The sequence below is a fragment of the Solenopsis invicta genome, chromosome 7 (assembly GCF_016802725.1).
Source record: "Solenopsis invicta isolate M01_SB chromosome 7, UNIL_Sinv_3.0, whole genome shotgun sequence".
Classification (NCBI taxonomy): Eukaryota; Metazoa; Arthropoda; class Insecta; order Hymenoptera; family Formicidae; genus Solenopsis; species Solenopsis invicta.
In genome coordinates this window covers 9513894-9527632 of record NC_052670.1, presented here as the reverse complement: position 1 = coordinate 9527632, position 13739 = coordinate 9513894, and the positions used below count along the sequence as shown (strand labels likewise).

The 13739-nt window shown below is 38.1% G+C and overlaps 1 protein-coding gene across 4 annotated transcripts in view; it reads left to right on the top strand.

Annotated features, from left to right (window-relative positions):
* The window catches only part of LOC105198247 (chondroitin sulfate proteoglycan 4), a 54035-nt gene that overhangs the window by 17582 nt on the left and 22714 nt on the right, over positions 1-13739 (top strand). For all 4 annotated transcript variants that reach the window (XM_026137173.2, XM_026137172.2, XM_011164901.3 and 1 more), the window contains 2 exons: positions 1601-1764; positions 8688-8919. In XM_026137173.2, the coding sequence (XP_025992958.2) occupies positions 1601-1764; positions 8688-8919 (396 nt within the window). The remainder of the gene's footprint in view (positions 1-1600; positions 1765-8687; positions 8920-13739) is intronic.

Genomic DNA, 13739 nt, shown 5'->3' with positions numbered 1-13739 from the left:
CGAGAATATTTTACGGCCGTAATAGCCCACCCGGGAGATCTACGAGAACTTTGCGGACTCAACCGCGAATTCTCTATTTATCACTTTTTTTTATTTGGTCGGCAAAAGCGATATTTGTACCGCTGTAAAACGATGTCTAAGTCCGCAGAAACACCCGGGAGACTCGGGAGAACTTTGACGATCCATTCATCAACCTGCCGCCAGGTCCACTTCTACCGCTTTTGTTAATGAAGTAGCTCGAGCGAGTACTCGCTATAATAGACTTGGAAAACTTAGAATTCAGGGATAAATTCCCAAGTATTGCGATTAATAATCGCCATGCGCGTCGCTCTATAATCTCTCTGCGCTTTTAGATCGTCGGAAACCATCCATTTTCATTCGCTATCCGGTTACTAAACATGTCAATCTAAAGTGACACTTTTCATCTCTGCCTCGCGGTTTAAACACACCAATAAATAAAAAAGGCTTTGAACCATCCAAGAGCGCGTTTATTTGGAAATATCATTCTTTTGTTTCGACACGATGACTGTTTTGACATATGCGAACGACAGTTGATATGAACGCAGAAAAACGATTTCACGCTGGTATAAAACTTTTATTACGTCTATTAATGTCGTGAAAAAAAAAAAAATTACTTCCGTGTAGAATAATATATTACGTTGTGAATATGGATTACGTGAATTTATGGAAACGAAATAATTTTCCAAGTGACGGAAATGAAATGGCTTTCCAAGTTATGAAAATTTAAATCCATTTTGTGTATTTGTACCTTTTTAATGCTTCTAATGGTATTTATTAAAATTATTACAAGTTATCATACGGTCTTCAAACGGTGTATTTAGACTCTCTAATTAACTTTCTTCTTACTATCACATAAATCGAATACCGTTAAGAAATTAATATTTGTCTTTAGGAATAAATAAATGGAGTTAGAAGACAATCGTGAACCTTATAAGATTTGCAGAATCGTAATAGTTTGTTGTTTATCTTCATAGTCGTCGCGGCTTATTTACTTATTTACCGCTGCTTACGGCACGGTACGATAAATATATGAAATTTCCTGAAGAAAGCCACTTCAGCTCGCAATTCAAAAGTTATCGGAGAAACAGATGAACGAAATAAAACTTCCCGAGTGACACTTAATTTCTCTTCCTCGGCACCGAAGAAAAATGAGCTCTTGTGCGCCGACTGCAACGTATTCACTTCGCTTCTTTTTTTACGTAGAAATAGAACGGACCCAATGCTCAACGGACATATTTTTCGTAAATTCACATTTTAATTATTATTATTAAATTAATCACTGAAATGCAAAATCGACCGTAATAGCGACACCACCTTCGTCGTCTATGAGAAAAGTGTATAATTTCCAGAATCAGTCTCGAATTGTCGAGAAAGAGAGGTAGAGAGGGAGAGTAAGAGAAAACATTACAACGTTATGTAAATTAAAATGAAGAATTGCGCAATGTTAACAGCGCATTTTCCTATCTCCCTTTCCACTTCTTTCCCCCGCTCACCGGCAAACTGTCCGCTGTATAACAACACGCATCATCGGTCTTCCACCTTGTACCACCTAAACGCATTAAATTTGTTAAACTTGCAGTGTCGTTTTACGGGGCGAGCTACATCCATCTTCCGGTTCAAGAGGCCAAGAATGCTACTGACATTAGTTTCCGGTTCCGAACTCATCTCGCCGATACTATACTGCTATTGGCTGCTGGCAAGACGGATTACTGCCTGATCAAACTTGAAGCCGGCAGATTGAAGGTTCGTTTGCCCCTGGCGCTTACTTCTATTAATAGGCTTTCTGTTTGGTGCCGGTCGCCCCGTCGTCGTTAACGGGCCGCACGTGCTACGATACGCCTGTCAGACTTCTCTCCTCTTCTCTTGTCCTTGCGAAGAAATTAGACGCGCCGTGACACACTCCACAAAAAAAAAAAAAGTGGAGTCTCGCGCGCACTAAAATATTCCCCCCGCGAGGCATCAAGAAAAGAGGATTCATCGCGCAGATGTAACATTTGCGCGCGTGTCCGCGGTTCTTATTACTTTGGGATCTTTCTTATTTCTTGGCGAAAGAGATGGCACGCTTCCAACGACACGGTGAAGGGTATTGCATCCAGGAAAAGATCCTAATCATCACAACGTGGCAAATTTTGCGGTCCGGGGTATTCGACGCACGTGACACCGCCCAAATAGGAATCTCGACTCTTAATTCATAGTATTAAATATATTATTTCTCAGCAACTATTTACATTCAATTTAGGATAAGTTTTAATATGCCGTCTCTTTGCTGCGAATATGCATGTTTTCCGTGCGAAGAATATAAATTAACATTTAGCCAACGCACACGCGCCTTCTTCTTTCTCTTTCTTTAACTGACACCGCGATTCTCAGATTATCATGGTACTCGTTATTTATAAAATAGAAATGCTAAGAAGAAAATTCTTATATTGTTATTAAGAGGAAGATAAAAGAGCAGGTGTGCCTAGGTTGAAGGACACGGAAAGCGGAGGGCTAGGCAGTGATCTGTAAGATCGTTACATATTAGATAAGGGTTAATAAAAGACAACGTTAAGCGCGGATGAAGGTGAGGTAAGAGATAAGAATAGGAATGTACTTTTATATCGCGTGGTATCGAAATCGATAACATCGCAAAGCAACATCTCTTCCATCAAAATTTTAAGCCATTTTGCAGAAAGAGACCAAATTGTTTCTACATTGTTTAACATTATCTAACAGAGAATAAACAAAATTTTCTAAAAATGCCAATTATAAAACTGATAATAGTATCGATAACGCAAGAATATGCGAGCAACGCTGCTCATTTTTCTCATGCTGATGTCCCGAGTATCTCACAATACCTTACTCCGATATAAATACCTTACATGCGCGTAGAGGTAGGAACCTTATGTATAAAGGAACAGACATATGTACCATAGAGGAAGAATCCAATAAATTGATTCGCCACGGGCGAGATACAAGCCAACCAGCCGCCAAATTCAATTGCATGTAGATTTCGATATCGCGGAAATATCGCATTTCGGCCGGTGGCAATTGCGCCACGATCGCGGCGAGTTAACCCCCGTTGCCACTATCGTATCCAGCTAGTCGATAAGTCGACGTTCGCGAGGGAGTGTTTTACGATAAATTCGCATACACGTGTTTTTGTCTCCGCCGCCGTGGCCGCGCGCCATCGCGAAAGATTTCACGGCGGTTGACAAGCGGTTTCGAATGGGAACACGCCCCTGTTATTTCGTTAAAGGATCGACTCCTTTTAATGGCTTGATGACACAGCGCGCGTCAACATCGAAACGCGCGCGGTTCCGCCAGCAAACACGTCCAACAACAACGAGAGCAAAACCGCGTAATGTCTTTTCCATTCGATGTTTCGCGAAATGAAATTGCGGTGATGCCGCGCGAGGGCGGAGTCGATATCCCCTTTTTTTTTACACCCAATTTTTTATTACGCGTCGATACGGCGCGGCGCGACGCGACGATGTTTCGGCTCGAGACTGGGAACGTTGCCTGTCGCGTTCGTGTTTCGCGTATCGGTCAAAATTTCACGCGATCGGTCAGAACTGTCTGCCGCGAGACGAAGCCACTCGGTCGGATTTTACGCAATGATGAACTTCGCGGTCCGAGTGATAGAACGAATCTTTTTTTTCCCGTCTCGACGAAAAAAAAAGAATCGCGCGCAAGAATTACGCAAACGCGACAATGGTGTACACTTGCTCTCCTCGTTTCCCCGGAGACGAGCGGCTCCCATTAAAATTTACCCTTAAAGAAATAATTTATTCGTTGAAAGCGAGTCTCGTGCTGATTTACGCGCAATAATTGAACGTACGCAATGCATGCGAAATGAACGGGGAGAGATTCACTCTCGCGTTCGGTAAACAGAAAAATCATCTGCGAAATTGCGAAATAAAACGGAGAGGAATTTATTGGCACCCCCTTTCCGATCCTTCGGAAGGACGCGCATACATTTTCGCAACGGCTGGATTATGGAGGCGTGAAAATACGGCGAGTACGCGTATCGCATTATAACAAAATTTCAATTTCATATCTGTTCGTTAGCGTCAGAAATTGAAATTCCGATTGAATATACGCGGAATACGAACTTTCGTGATCGATATCTATGTTATTATGACGAACGTCAAGATTGCCAGCGGTGGAGATGAGCATGACCGCTCGCATATGAAGCATGCACGTACACCAGAGTAGTGCAGAGCGGGCGCGCCTATAAACAAGTTTCACGAGCCATAATGAGAAGAAAGCTGACGAAGAGCGATAGATAGAGCTTGGCGCAGTAGCCATTCTGTCTCTTGATAATAACCGCTGATGAGAGCCGCGCTGCTTCTAATTATGTACAAAGAACGTTGCGCTGGAACGAAGTTACAACTTCGCCGCAGATTATTAATTTTCCAACGATTAATATTCTCGTGCGTACTCTCATATTTTACATGACTCATTATCGCTCTCTTCCCCACCCCTTCGAACGAAACGTGCCTGGCACCCTAACTCTTGCGAGCTGGTACTCGCAATTGCGAGATGTGTGCACGCGCGCGCGCGAGCGAGCACGCGGGATCGGATATTATTTTGCTGACGAGAGCAATTAGAATAATCGGTTTTCGCTACGGTTGCGTACAGCGCATTATCTCAAAGTGTTCAATAATATACGTCTCTCGCATTTCAATCATGAAATATCAATCTCGAGCAGTATGTTTCTCTCGTTTTTACTTTTTCTTCGTTCTTTGCTAATGTTGTGAGTTTTATTTCGACTGAACGACTTGCGCGCGCGCGCACGCACGCATACACACACACACACACACACACACACACACACGATTTAAAATACGAGCGTATGGTTTACGAAGAGTCAATACGTTACTACATACTACATCAATATTGAATTAATTGTAGAAAAGAACTTTTAAAATCTGTAAAAGCAATCGGAAAAAAGTGTGCTGGAAAAAAATGGAGTTCTGTCAGAAAAACAGGATGACTTTAAGATTTCCTCGAGATTTTGTTTAAAAAAATAGGTAGTACCACGTAGTATACCTCCCAATGCAGTATTAAATAAAATACTCTCCTTTGAGTACATTAACCGCGCGGAGGTGCGGTATCCTGATTACGCGCATGAATCCCGGCACGAAAACCGCGCGAATCTAATTTCGCGAAGGGTTAAGTCCGTGCAGCGTAAAGAAGCTGCTCGCCGTCGGGGCTTAATTAAATTTGTTAAGAAGATCGTTAAGAAGGATGAAGACGGGATAAACGGCCAGGGCAAAAAGTGCAGCGGCAGTTCTGGGATCTCGTGTGCCTCCTCGACGGAGGAGTCTCGGCCGACGCTTCCGAGAGGCTTAAAAGCCCCTCTATCCGAGGCGATAATCCGATGATTCAGAACTTAATTGCGGCAATATATCGCGGTATCGCTTGCTTTCCGTCTGACGACGGAAGTCGGGTCTCCAGTCTCATGGAGTATTCAGAATTTAAAAAGTTTTTCCTTTCCCTCTTCTCGTGTGGAAAGTTTTTAATTAAATAAATTTCACATACTTACGAATTAAACGTTAGCTTTGATAGATTTAGCTTACTTAGCTTTTAATTTTCTCACGATTCTCTTAATTACGATGATTGCGTATAAAATTTGAAAATTTTCCATTACAAAAACAAAAGTTAAGGAATCCTCGTTAAAGTAAAATATTTTTAATAAGCTGAAAGTGCCGAAAGCGCCATAATGAGTCTGAGATGTTAAGAATTTGATAGCAGCAAGTTAATATAATGGGCCGTAATGCCTTGTAATTAGAAAGAGTCGCATTGTACCTTTCCTCTTCATTAAGAGGAGTGTAATCCTAGTAATTATAAAACATCGTTACTAGCAATGCGCAGCATTTTTTTCTGACCCAAATAAATGTCTCCTCGATATTATACTTGCAGTTAAAAATCAACAAGGAAACACGCCTATTTCAACAAACCAAATGGAAAGTGAGCATTTCGTTTTACCGGCGCGGCGAGCGCAAAACGGTAGTTAATCTTGAATCTCTCGGTAATCCGACGATTCGAATTTTAATTACTCTGGCGTGTCGCGATATTTACTTTTCGATGAATCGCGACGTTTGTCGGGGGCCAATGTCGCGAGAGAAAAAATTTTCTGCGACACACATGCGCGATGATAAACGGATCATTAATCCGATGCTCTTACGCCCCAGCGTACATTCCTTCCTCTATTACTTTGTACCATTGCAGTCTATGTGTTCGCTCGGTAGAATCGGATATCTATATCACGGCCGCAATCACGCCAACAGATAATCCGACGATCTAGCCGCGTCGGAATGCATCAATGGCATCCGATATTGTTCACTTTCCAATCGTCGATGCATTCATAATGCGACCACTCCGCGAGCTCTTCGATTCTACTGTGTGTACAAAGCCGCGTTTACATTCTGCAAAGTGTCTTGTCTCGCGTTCTTATACATATTAATAGGTCCTGCATAGTCATCCAGCGTCGCTGCATCAGTCGGCCGTGCTCGCAACTCGCGAGAGCTCGCGCCTTTATTATCGAGTCGATCATAAAACCGGCGGAGATCATAAAACCGGTGCGCCGCTGTGCGCCAACCCGAAAGAGACGCTGCGCCGCCACTGGGACTTTAGCCTCGGACGATCGACTTTTCATTAAGAGGAGAACCTCAGCGGACGTTCCTCGGACGATCTCTTACGTTAGGATCAATGAAGACCGCTCGAAGAATACCGCGGGCGACGTTGTACCGGAATGCTATAAGTCTCGGACCGCTCGATCCGAGTTGCGATTAAAGCCTCTTTATCAAGACCCTGCTACTTCACCTCTGACTAAAGCGCATCGTGTACTATCCGGTAACTCGATAATGCATTACACCGCGTTGAAACATAGGGCGCGTTTAAGCGAAAAGCTACAGAAAGTATCTCGAAAAAGGCATTTATCTACAGGACAGCCATCCTGTATTACATTTTCCGTTCTACATTACATTTTCCGTACTATACTCCTGAAAAAGTTGATTGGCACTGTAAACATTTTTAGCTCCGTATCTTTTCTCTCTCAAATATAAGCGATTTAATATTTAAGTTTTTAATAAAATATCTAATATAATGATACCACCATGAATTAATAGAAAAATTGAGTTTGGCGTACGTGAACGGCATAATTTTTTATCATATAAGTTATTTGTATACGTATACACGAGTTCCCGTTACTGTTGTGTTATTTTTTTCCGGAAGTCGTATATTTTGATTTCATATCCAATCCTGCATAGATATCTTAGACAATACCCATCCGGTCGTAAGAAAATTTATCATCAAACATGCCGTGATACATAACTATTTGAGGATCTACAATGCCGAGCGACAGCGTAGCAGGCAGCGGTTGATTTAGGTGACTTCCGCGAATCTAAATATGCACGGGGAGTTTGGAATTTATACCCCAGTGGATGTATTGTAAATCCGCCACGCGTAACTAGGAATCCCCGGTGGTACGATTACAAAGTAGCTACGGTAACCGTTGCCGCACGACGCGTTTTAAGGGAATAACGATACGCGCCTCTCTGCCTTACGTGCGATTCGTGGGTGGATAAATGTGGAAAATGAGACGCGTCTCATCAGTGACGTCGTTAATGATCGCACCGTCACATTTTTTTCATTACGGAGATTGGCAAAGTGTGGGAAGCTATCGGAGGGATTCGACATTTATTTTCCGCACGAGACCGAAAGCCGTTTTCACTGTCTGTCTAGCTGTCTGCCTTCTTCATTCTCTCGGTGTGCAAACTCATTGTGCGAGTGCCTCAAGTGCAGACGGAATACACGAAACCTCGAGCTGTCGGATTCCTGTCAGCTCACGCTGTCGGAGAATTTGCAGGGCATGACTGGCGCCAGGAAACCTCGTACGTCGAGCTTGGTACACCTACTTTGGCAACCTAGACTTTTTTTTCCGCGCATTTATATCTGTTCCGGGAAAACGCGAAGAATTGAGCACTTCCATTAAAAAGTTTTGAATTATCGGCCAATTAAAATGTTTTTCAACGAGCTAAAATGAAATTTACTCGCCTATTTGCAAATATTCGAAAGCACCCAGCGTTTTTGTTTCACAAATGAATAGAGCTATTATTTAAAATGTTTACCGCCTATAGACTTTTTATCGGATTTTAAGCTATTTTTTTCGCTCTCGTGCGGTTGCGGTATAATCATTTCACGGCAAGTGCAAAACTTTTTGATCACACCGTCAAGACCGCAAAGAAGGCAAGAAGCTACCCTGCAGCATTATGACGGTAGACGCTTCTGGTAGCTTTTGCGCGCACAACCGTCGGTTACTTCGTTCATTAAATCTCCTAAAAGTGTACGCGCATCTCTTCCTCTCTCGCTGCTCACGAATGAAAATTCTTTATACGCGTTTCCATAATATCTTTTTTACGCGCTACATGGCGCTGAGGCTGATGCGGAAGGGCATAAAGCGCATCGGATCTACGGCCGGAAACCGAAGCTCTATTCCGAGGAGAAACAACCGGCCTCGGAAAAAAAAAAAAAAAATAAGCCGAGAAAAAACAAAACAAGAATGTATTTGCACCGCGCGTACGTATAAAACCCATTTGCGGCAGCGGCGCGTTCACAATAACTCCGGTAAAAATGAGACTGACTTTTACGAGCGTCGCTCCTACTGCTTTTTGTCGCAGGTTCACATTAATTTGGGCGCCGGTGAGAATGAGATGGCGAGCGCCCGTGGGTTGACACTCAACGACCTCAGCTGGCACGAGGTGAATTTGACAAGACGCGAGGCCAACATCAGCTTGCAGATCGACGTGATACACACGACGAGGTCCCAACTACCGGGTCGCTTTTTCGAACTGAACATACACTATGGCATCTTCATCGGCGGACAGGGGGACTTCAACGAGCTATTTCTAGGTAAGACGGGCAAGGCAGGCAAGCTTTGGTTCATCCGGATAAATTGTCTCGCCACGTGACTGAACTAAATTCGATACACAACACGCCGGTCGGCGAACACTATATCCGTCGACGTTGCATTCGCGCCACGGTCACGACTACCTCTCTTTTCTTTCGCTTCGTTTCGTTAAATGCCCGGCAATCCAACCCAACTGCAGCGGAGACGATGGAGAGATTAGGTAATCAAGCCTAAGAACCTCGCTTAATAAATAATTAGCGTCGTGTTCGCGCAAGCTCGAGTATGCTATTTTTTGCAACTGTCGTTAGAGACTTTGGTGACGAGCTATTTTCAGCAAGTTACATCGCATCGTATATATGCCCGTGAGGAATATTGATAAAATAAAAAGTACGCAAGTGTAAATAAATTTATAGCGGACGCCGGAAATATTATATAGGATTTTTTTTGGATGTTATTGTTAACTGTATATAAACGAAATTGAGATGAGACGATACTACAGAACATGATGACGTTGTACGCAATTTTTTAGTTTTAGCTTCGTTTATTAAATTTTTTTTTTGGAAAAAATTGAATAAAAATTGAGTATTCTAATATTTTCTTTTCGTCGTATACCAGAAAATAAATCCAATAAAATTATGACAGCGGAGAATTACAGCAAAAGTTTAATTTGGCAAACAGTAAACATGAGAATATAAAATAATAATAAATTAATAATTATTTGCTTAGCGAAATTAATCTGCCGCATTTAATTCAATTTTATAAATAAGTGATTTATTATCAAAAACATTAATAATATATTAAGATAGTTATATATTCTTTTATTCGGGAATCAATCAAATTGTTATAAAAGAAATGTAAGATTAATATACATGAAATTAAGAAATTTTTAAAGCATAATTGTGATTATACTTGAGTCGAATAAAATTTATATCTTGATACATTTTTATTTCGATAATTCGAAAGAGCATTAATCAAATATTAAATATTTTACATACAGTGTTCTGTTAATATGTAATATTCAATAACGGGGATGTTCTGGGAATTAATTCAAATCGATAATTCCAATATAAAAATAACAAAATTGTAATATTTTTCAAATCATACATAATCAAAATAGACTGGTAATATTGCAAAGTTCACACTTTCAGGCTCCATTTACACGATTTGTCTTCTATTATTAGTTTTTATCGAATGAAATTGACTTCACATTGCTATTAATTTTATTTCTTGATCTCTTATGAGTAAATATACCTCACTTTATTTGTTTTAAGCTCTATGAAATTAAATCTTTATCTTTGATAAATATATAACGAAAAATAAAGATAAAATTAGTAGCACGTCTTTTTATTAAACAAATTAGTTGGAATATGTTGCACATAGTCATGAAAAGTATTTCTTTCTTTGTATTCGTACTTGCAGATATTTAAAAAAATTTTTTTGAGGCAATATGTATAATATTTAATCCTGGAAAAAGATATACAGAGAGGCAGAACTTAAATTCTAGTGAAAATGTATATGGAAATGGTAAAGGGAAGAGAAAGTAAAATAACAAATATAGATATAAATTTTTCATTTTTAATTTTTCATATTTTATAAAGAATAATTTTGTTTTATTTCATATAAATGCGTAGTATATAATATAGGAACAGCTGGTTTTAATTGCTCATAAAATATGAATAACGTAAAGAAATTTTAACAAATATTTATTTTAAAAATATTAGCGTTTAAATTGATATAATTATATTTGATTACTTTTTTCTTATTATTCACCATTTATTTAAGCAACAAATTCTAAAATTCTAATAATTATAATATACTTGATACTTAAAAATTTTTCACAAATGGTATTAATAATATATAATACTTTTTGATATTTTTTTTTATTTTTTGAAAATTTAATCTGAATATAGAGCGTTTGTAGCAGTTGTAATTGTGCAAAAGTTGTAATTGTATCTTTTTCAAATTTTGAGACCATTTTCTTTTGTCAAAATCATTGTTTATCAGATTTATTCTACTCACGAAATATATAATATACTTCATTTATTTTTGTTTATACCTACAAGAATTTATTAAACATTTTCAGTAATTCAAGTTTTATATATATTTTACAATTAGTTTTTTAATTATATAATATGTAAGGTATCGTAAAATATCTTAATAATGAATTGATATAAGCTCTGCAAGTTTTTTTATGTGAGTATTTTCTTGTATGCACAATAAATCAATGTATACTCATATATATTTTCTAAGATAAAACAATTATTAGGGTTAATCTATCCTAATTTATCAATTTAGAGCAATGAGGGGAGGATATGCTATATTTATCTACTATTTATTTATAGTTCTTACAATCCCTCTGAGATACAATTTTCCCAAATAAAAATTACCTTACACATTAAAATTGAAAAACTGATTTGATATGCCACTCACAGATACGATGCGCAGCAGTGAAGTTGTATATTACGTTGCAAACTTCACTGGACTGTGAAATACAAATGTACTCACATTAGCACAGCGCTCAAAATAATTAATATTTCAAAAAACAATTATTGCACACATAAAATTTATTGATAAACAATTAATTTTGTAAATAATAAATAGTAAATAACGGATGACCCCATGGTTGCTCCGCTGTTGTCCAACGCTTTCCATTAAATATTATATTGCAGAGAAAAAATATTTTTTAATATATATATATATATATATATATATATATATATATATATGTATGTATGTATGTATGTACGAATACAAGGAAATAATTATTTTTCATGACTATGTACAACGCCTCCTCTTTCTCTCCTTTCAGATTTCTTTATTCTCCCTTGTTTTTTCATAGCAATCGCTTGTGAAAACACAATTGCGATTTCTCACTAATCACCTGGAATCGATTCCGCGAAAAGCACGGCACTCTCGATGTGACTGATGATCAAATGCTCGTGAGAAATAATTCAACAGCTCTTGTCAACAATCGCGTTTCGAGGGATAATACGACACACAATGCAATTCACGACGCCGCTTGCTTGCTCGAGTCTCGAGGGTAGCAAAATCGCTTCGTGTATACAACAGCTAAACGCGTCGCAAAAAATAAGTTCCGAGCATCCCATGCCTCGCCAATTCGTCACCACCACGAAATATTTAACGTTGAATATTCAGTTTTTGATTTTTAAATCGATTGTTAATAAATGTTTATAACATCGCGGTTTTTTGTCACGTTTGAATGTAACTCGGATCTTTTATTGCTGCGATGAATAAATAGCGCGAAATATCTGCTACGATACAGAGTTGTCATTTCAATACTTTTACAAATCGTTAATCTTTAATCGACGTTAACCATTCGCTAATAATCTAAATATGTTTGTAGGATAGGATTGTATGTTGTATTTTGAGGGAAAATAAAGCGACGATACATGGAGCTATGTCGCATTGTTGTCTGTCAGTTCGATTCTCGTAGCTTGAGTGTTGAGACCATGCTACAATAAACGTAAACATATTCGTTAGCGGTTGTGTCGTATGATGCAGTTGTATATTCATCATTTCTATCGATGTAAATAAACTTTAATTTCGGTTTTTTTTTATTCTCAGAACTAGAAAAAGATTTAAAAAAAAGTTAAATTGAGATTAAAGCTAATCTGCATTGATAGAAATGGACATCTTGACGTTTATTTGGTGCCTGACTTCTAGATGCGGTGATCTCGCGTAAACAAACATCGCGAAAAACGAACGACTGTTACCATTGTCGTTACTAAATCAAGATATATATATATATATATATATATATATATATATATATATATATATATATATATATATTACGTCATAAAAATATTTCTTTCTTTGCAACTTTATTTGTTAATATTATTAAATAATGTGTATGTATACATATAGAGTCTTGGCCAAAATTATAAGATACCTACACCTATTTCATTCATCTGAAATTTTTAAAATCTGTATTATTTCAAATAAATTACTGGCATATATAAATTTAAAGGGTTCTCGAGATAATTCACATTTGAATTTCTGTTTAAATCCTTCCAATTAAAAGTATTGAAAAAATATAAAGTGTCTTATAATTTTGGCCAATGCTATATATATACATATATGTATATCAGTCCATTGTACCAGTCATTTGATTCGGCGAGTCGTATATTACCCTGCGGTCGCGAAATGGAAATAGTGGGCAAACTACATTTAAATCGGTGAGAGTTGTGAAACGCGAGACATATTCCTATCTTCCACATTTAATGAAATGTAGATGATCACCATTTGCAAATATTCCAACAATGATTTATAATTCTTCTCTTTTCTCTTTTTTTGTATTATCATGTTTTTTTCATTTCTGGATATGTTTAATTTACGAATTCTCAATTATGGAAGTTAATTAACGCTCAGTTCGATAACCGCTTATTGTGAGGAAAATCGCGTACTTTTAATACCTGTCTCGATCGCGTTTCTTGAGACATTAAGTATGCTTCGATGCGCAAAGCGACTTCCCCTGCTACTTATTCGCTCGAGCTTTGCCGCGTGAATGATAACACGGCGACCTTGCGCTACAATCACGTTATTCGCGAACTCACATCAAAATAAATACGATGGCTGCGTTGTCGGTCAACTTGTCGCCCTAAAATATTTCACGTAACAGTAACATGACTTAAAATCTTAATTCTTTATATTCTAATTGTAAGTTATAATTTTAACCAGCTATTATCGCGTATTTTTCGTGTAATCTTCTATATGCATTTGAAGAATAACATTTATCTTTATTTTAATTATATATTTGCGTAAGTTAATATATTATGACTTTTTTAAAATTTGTATGTTT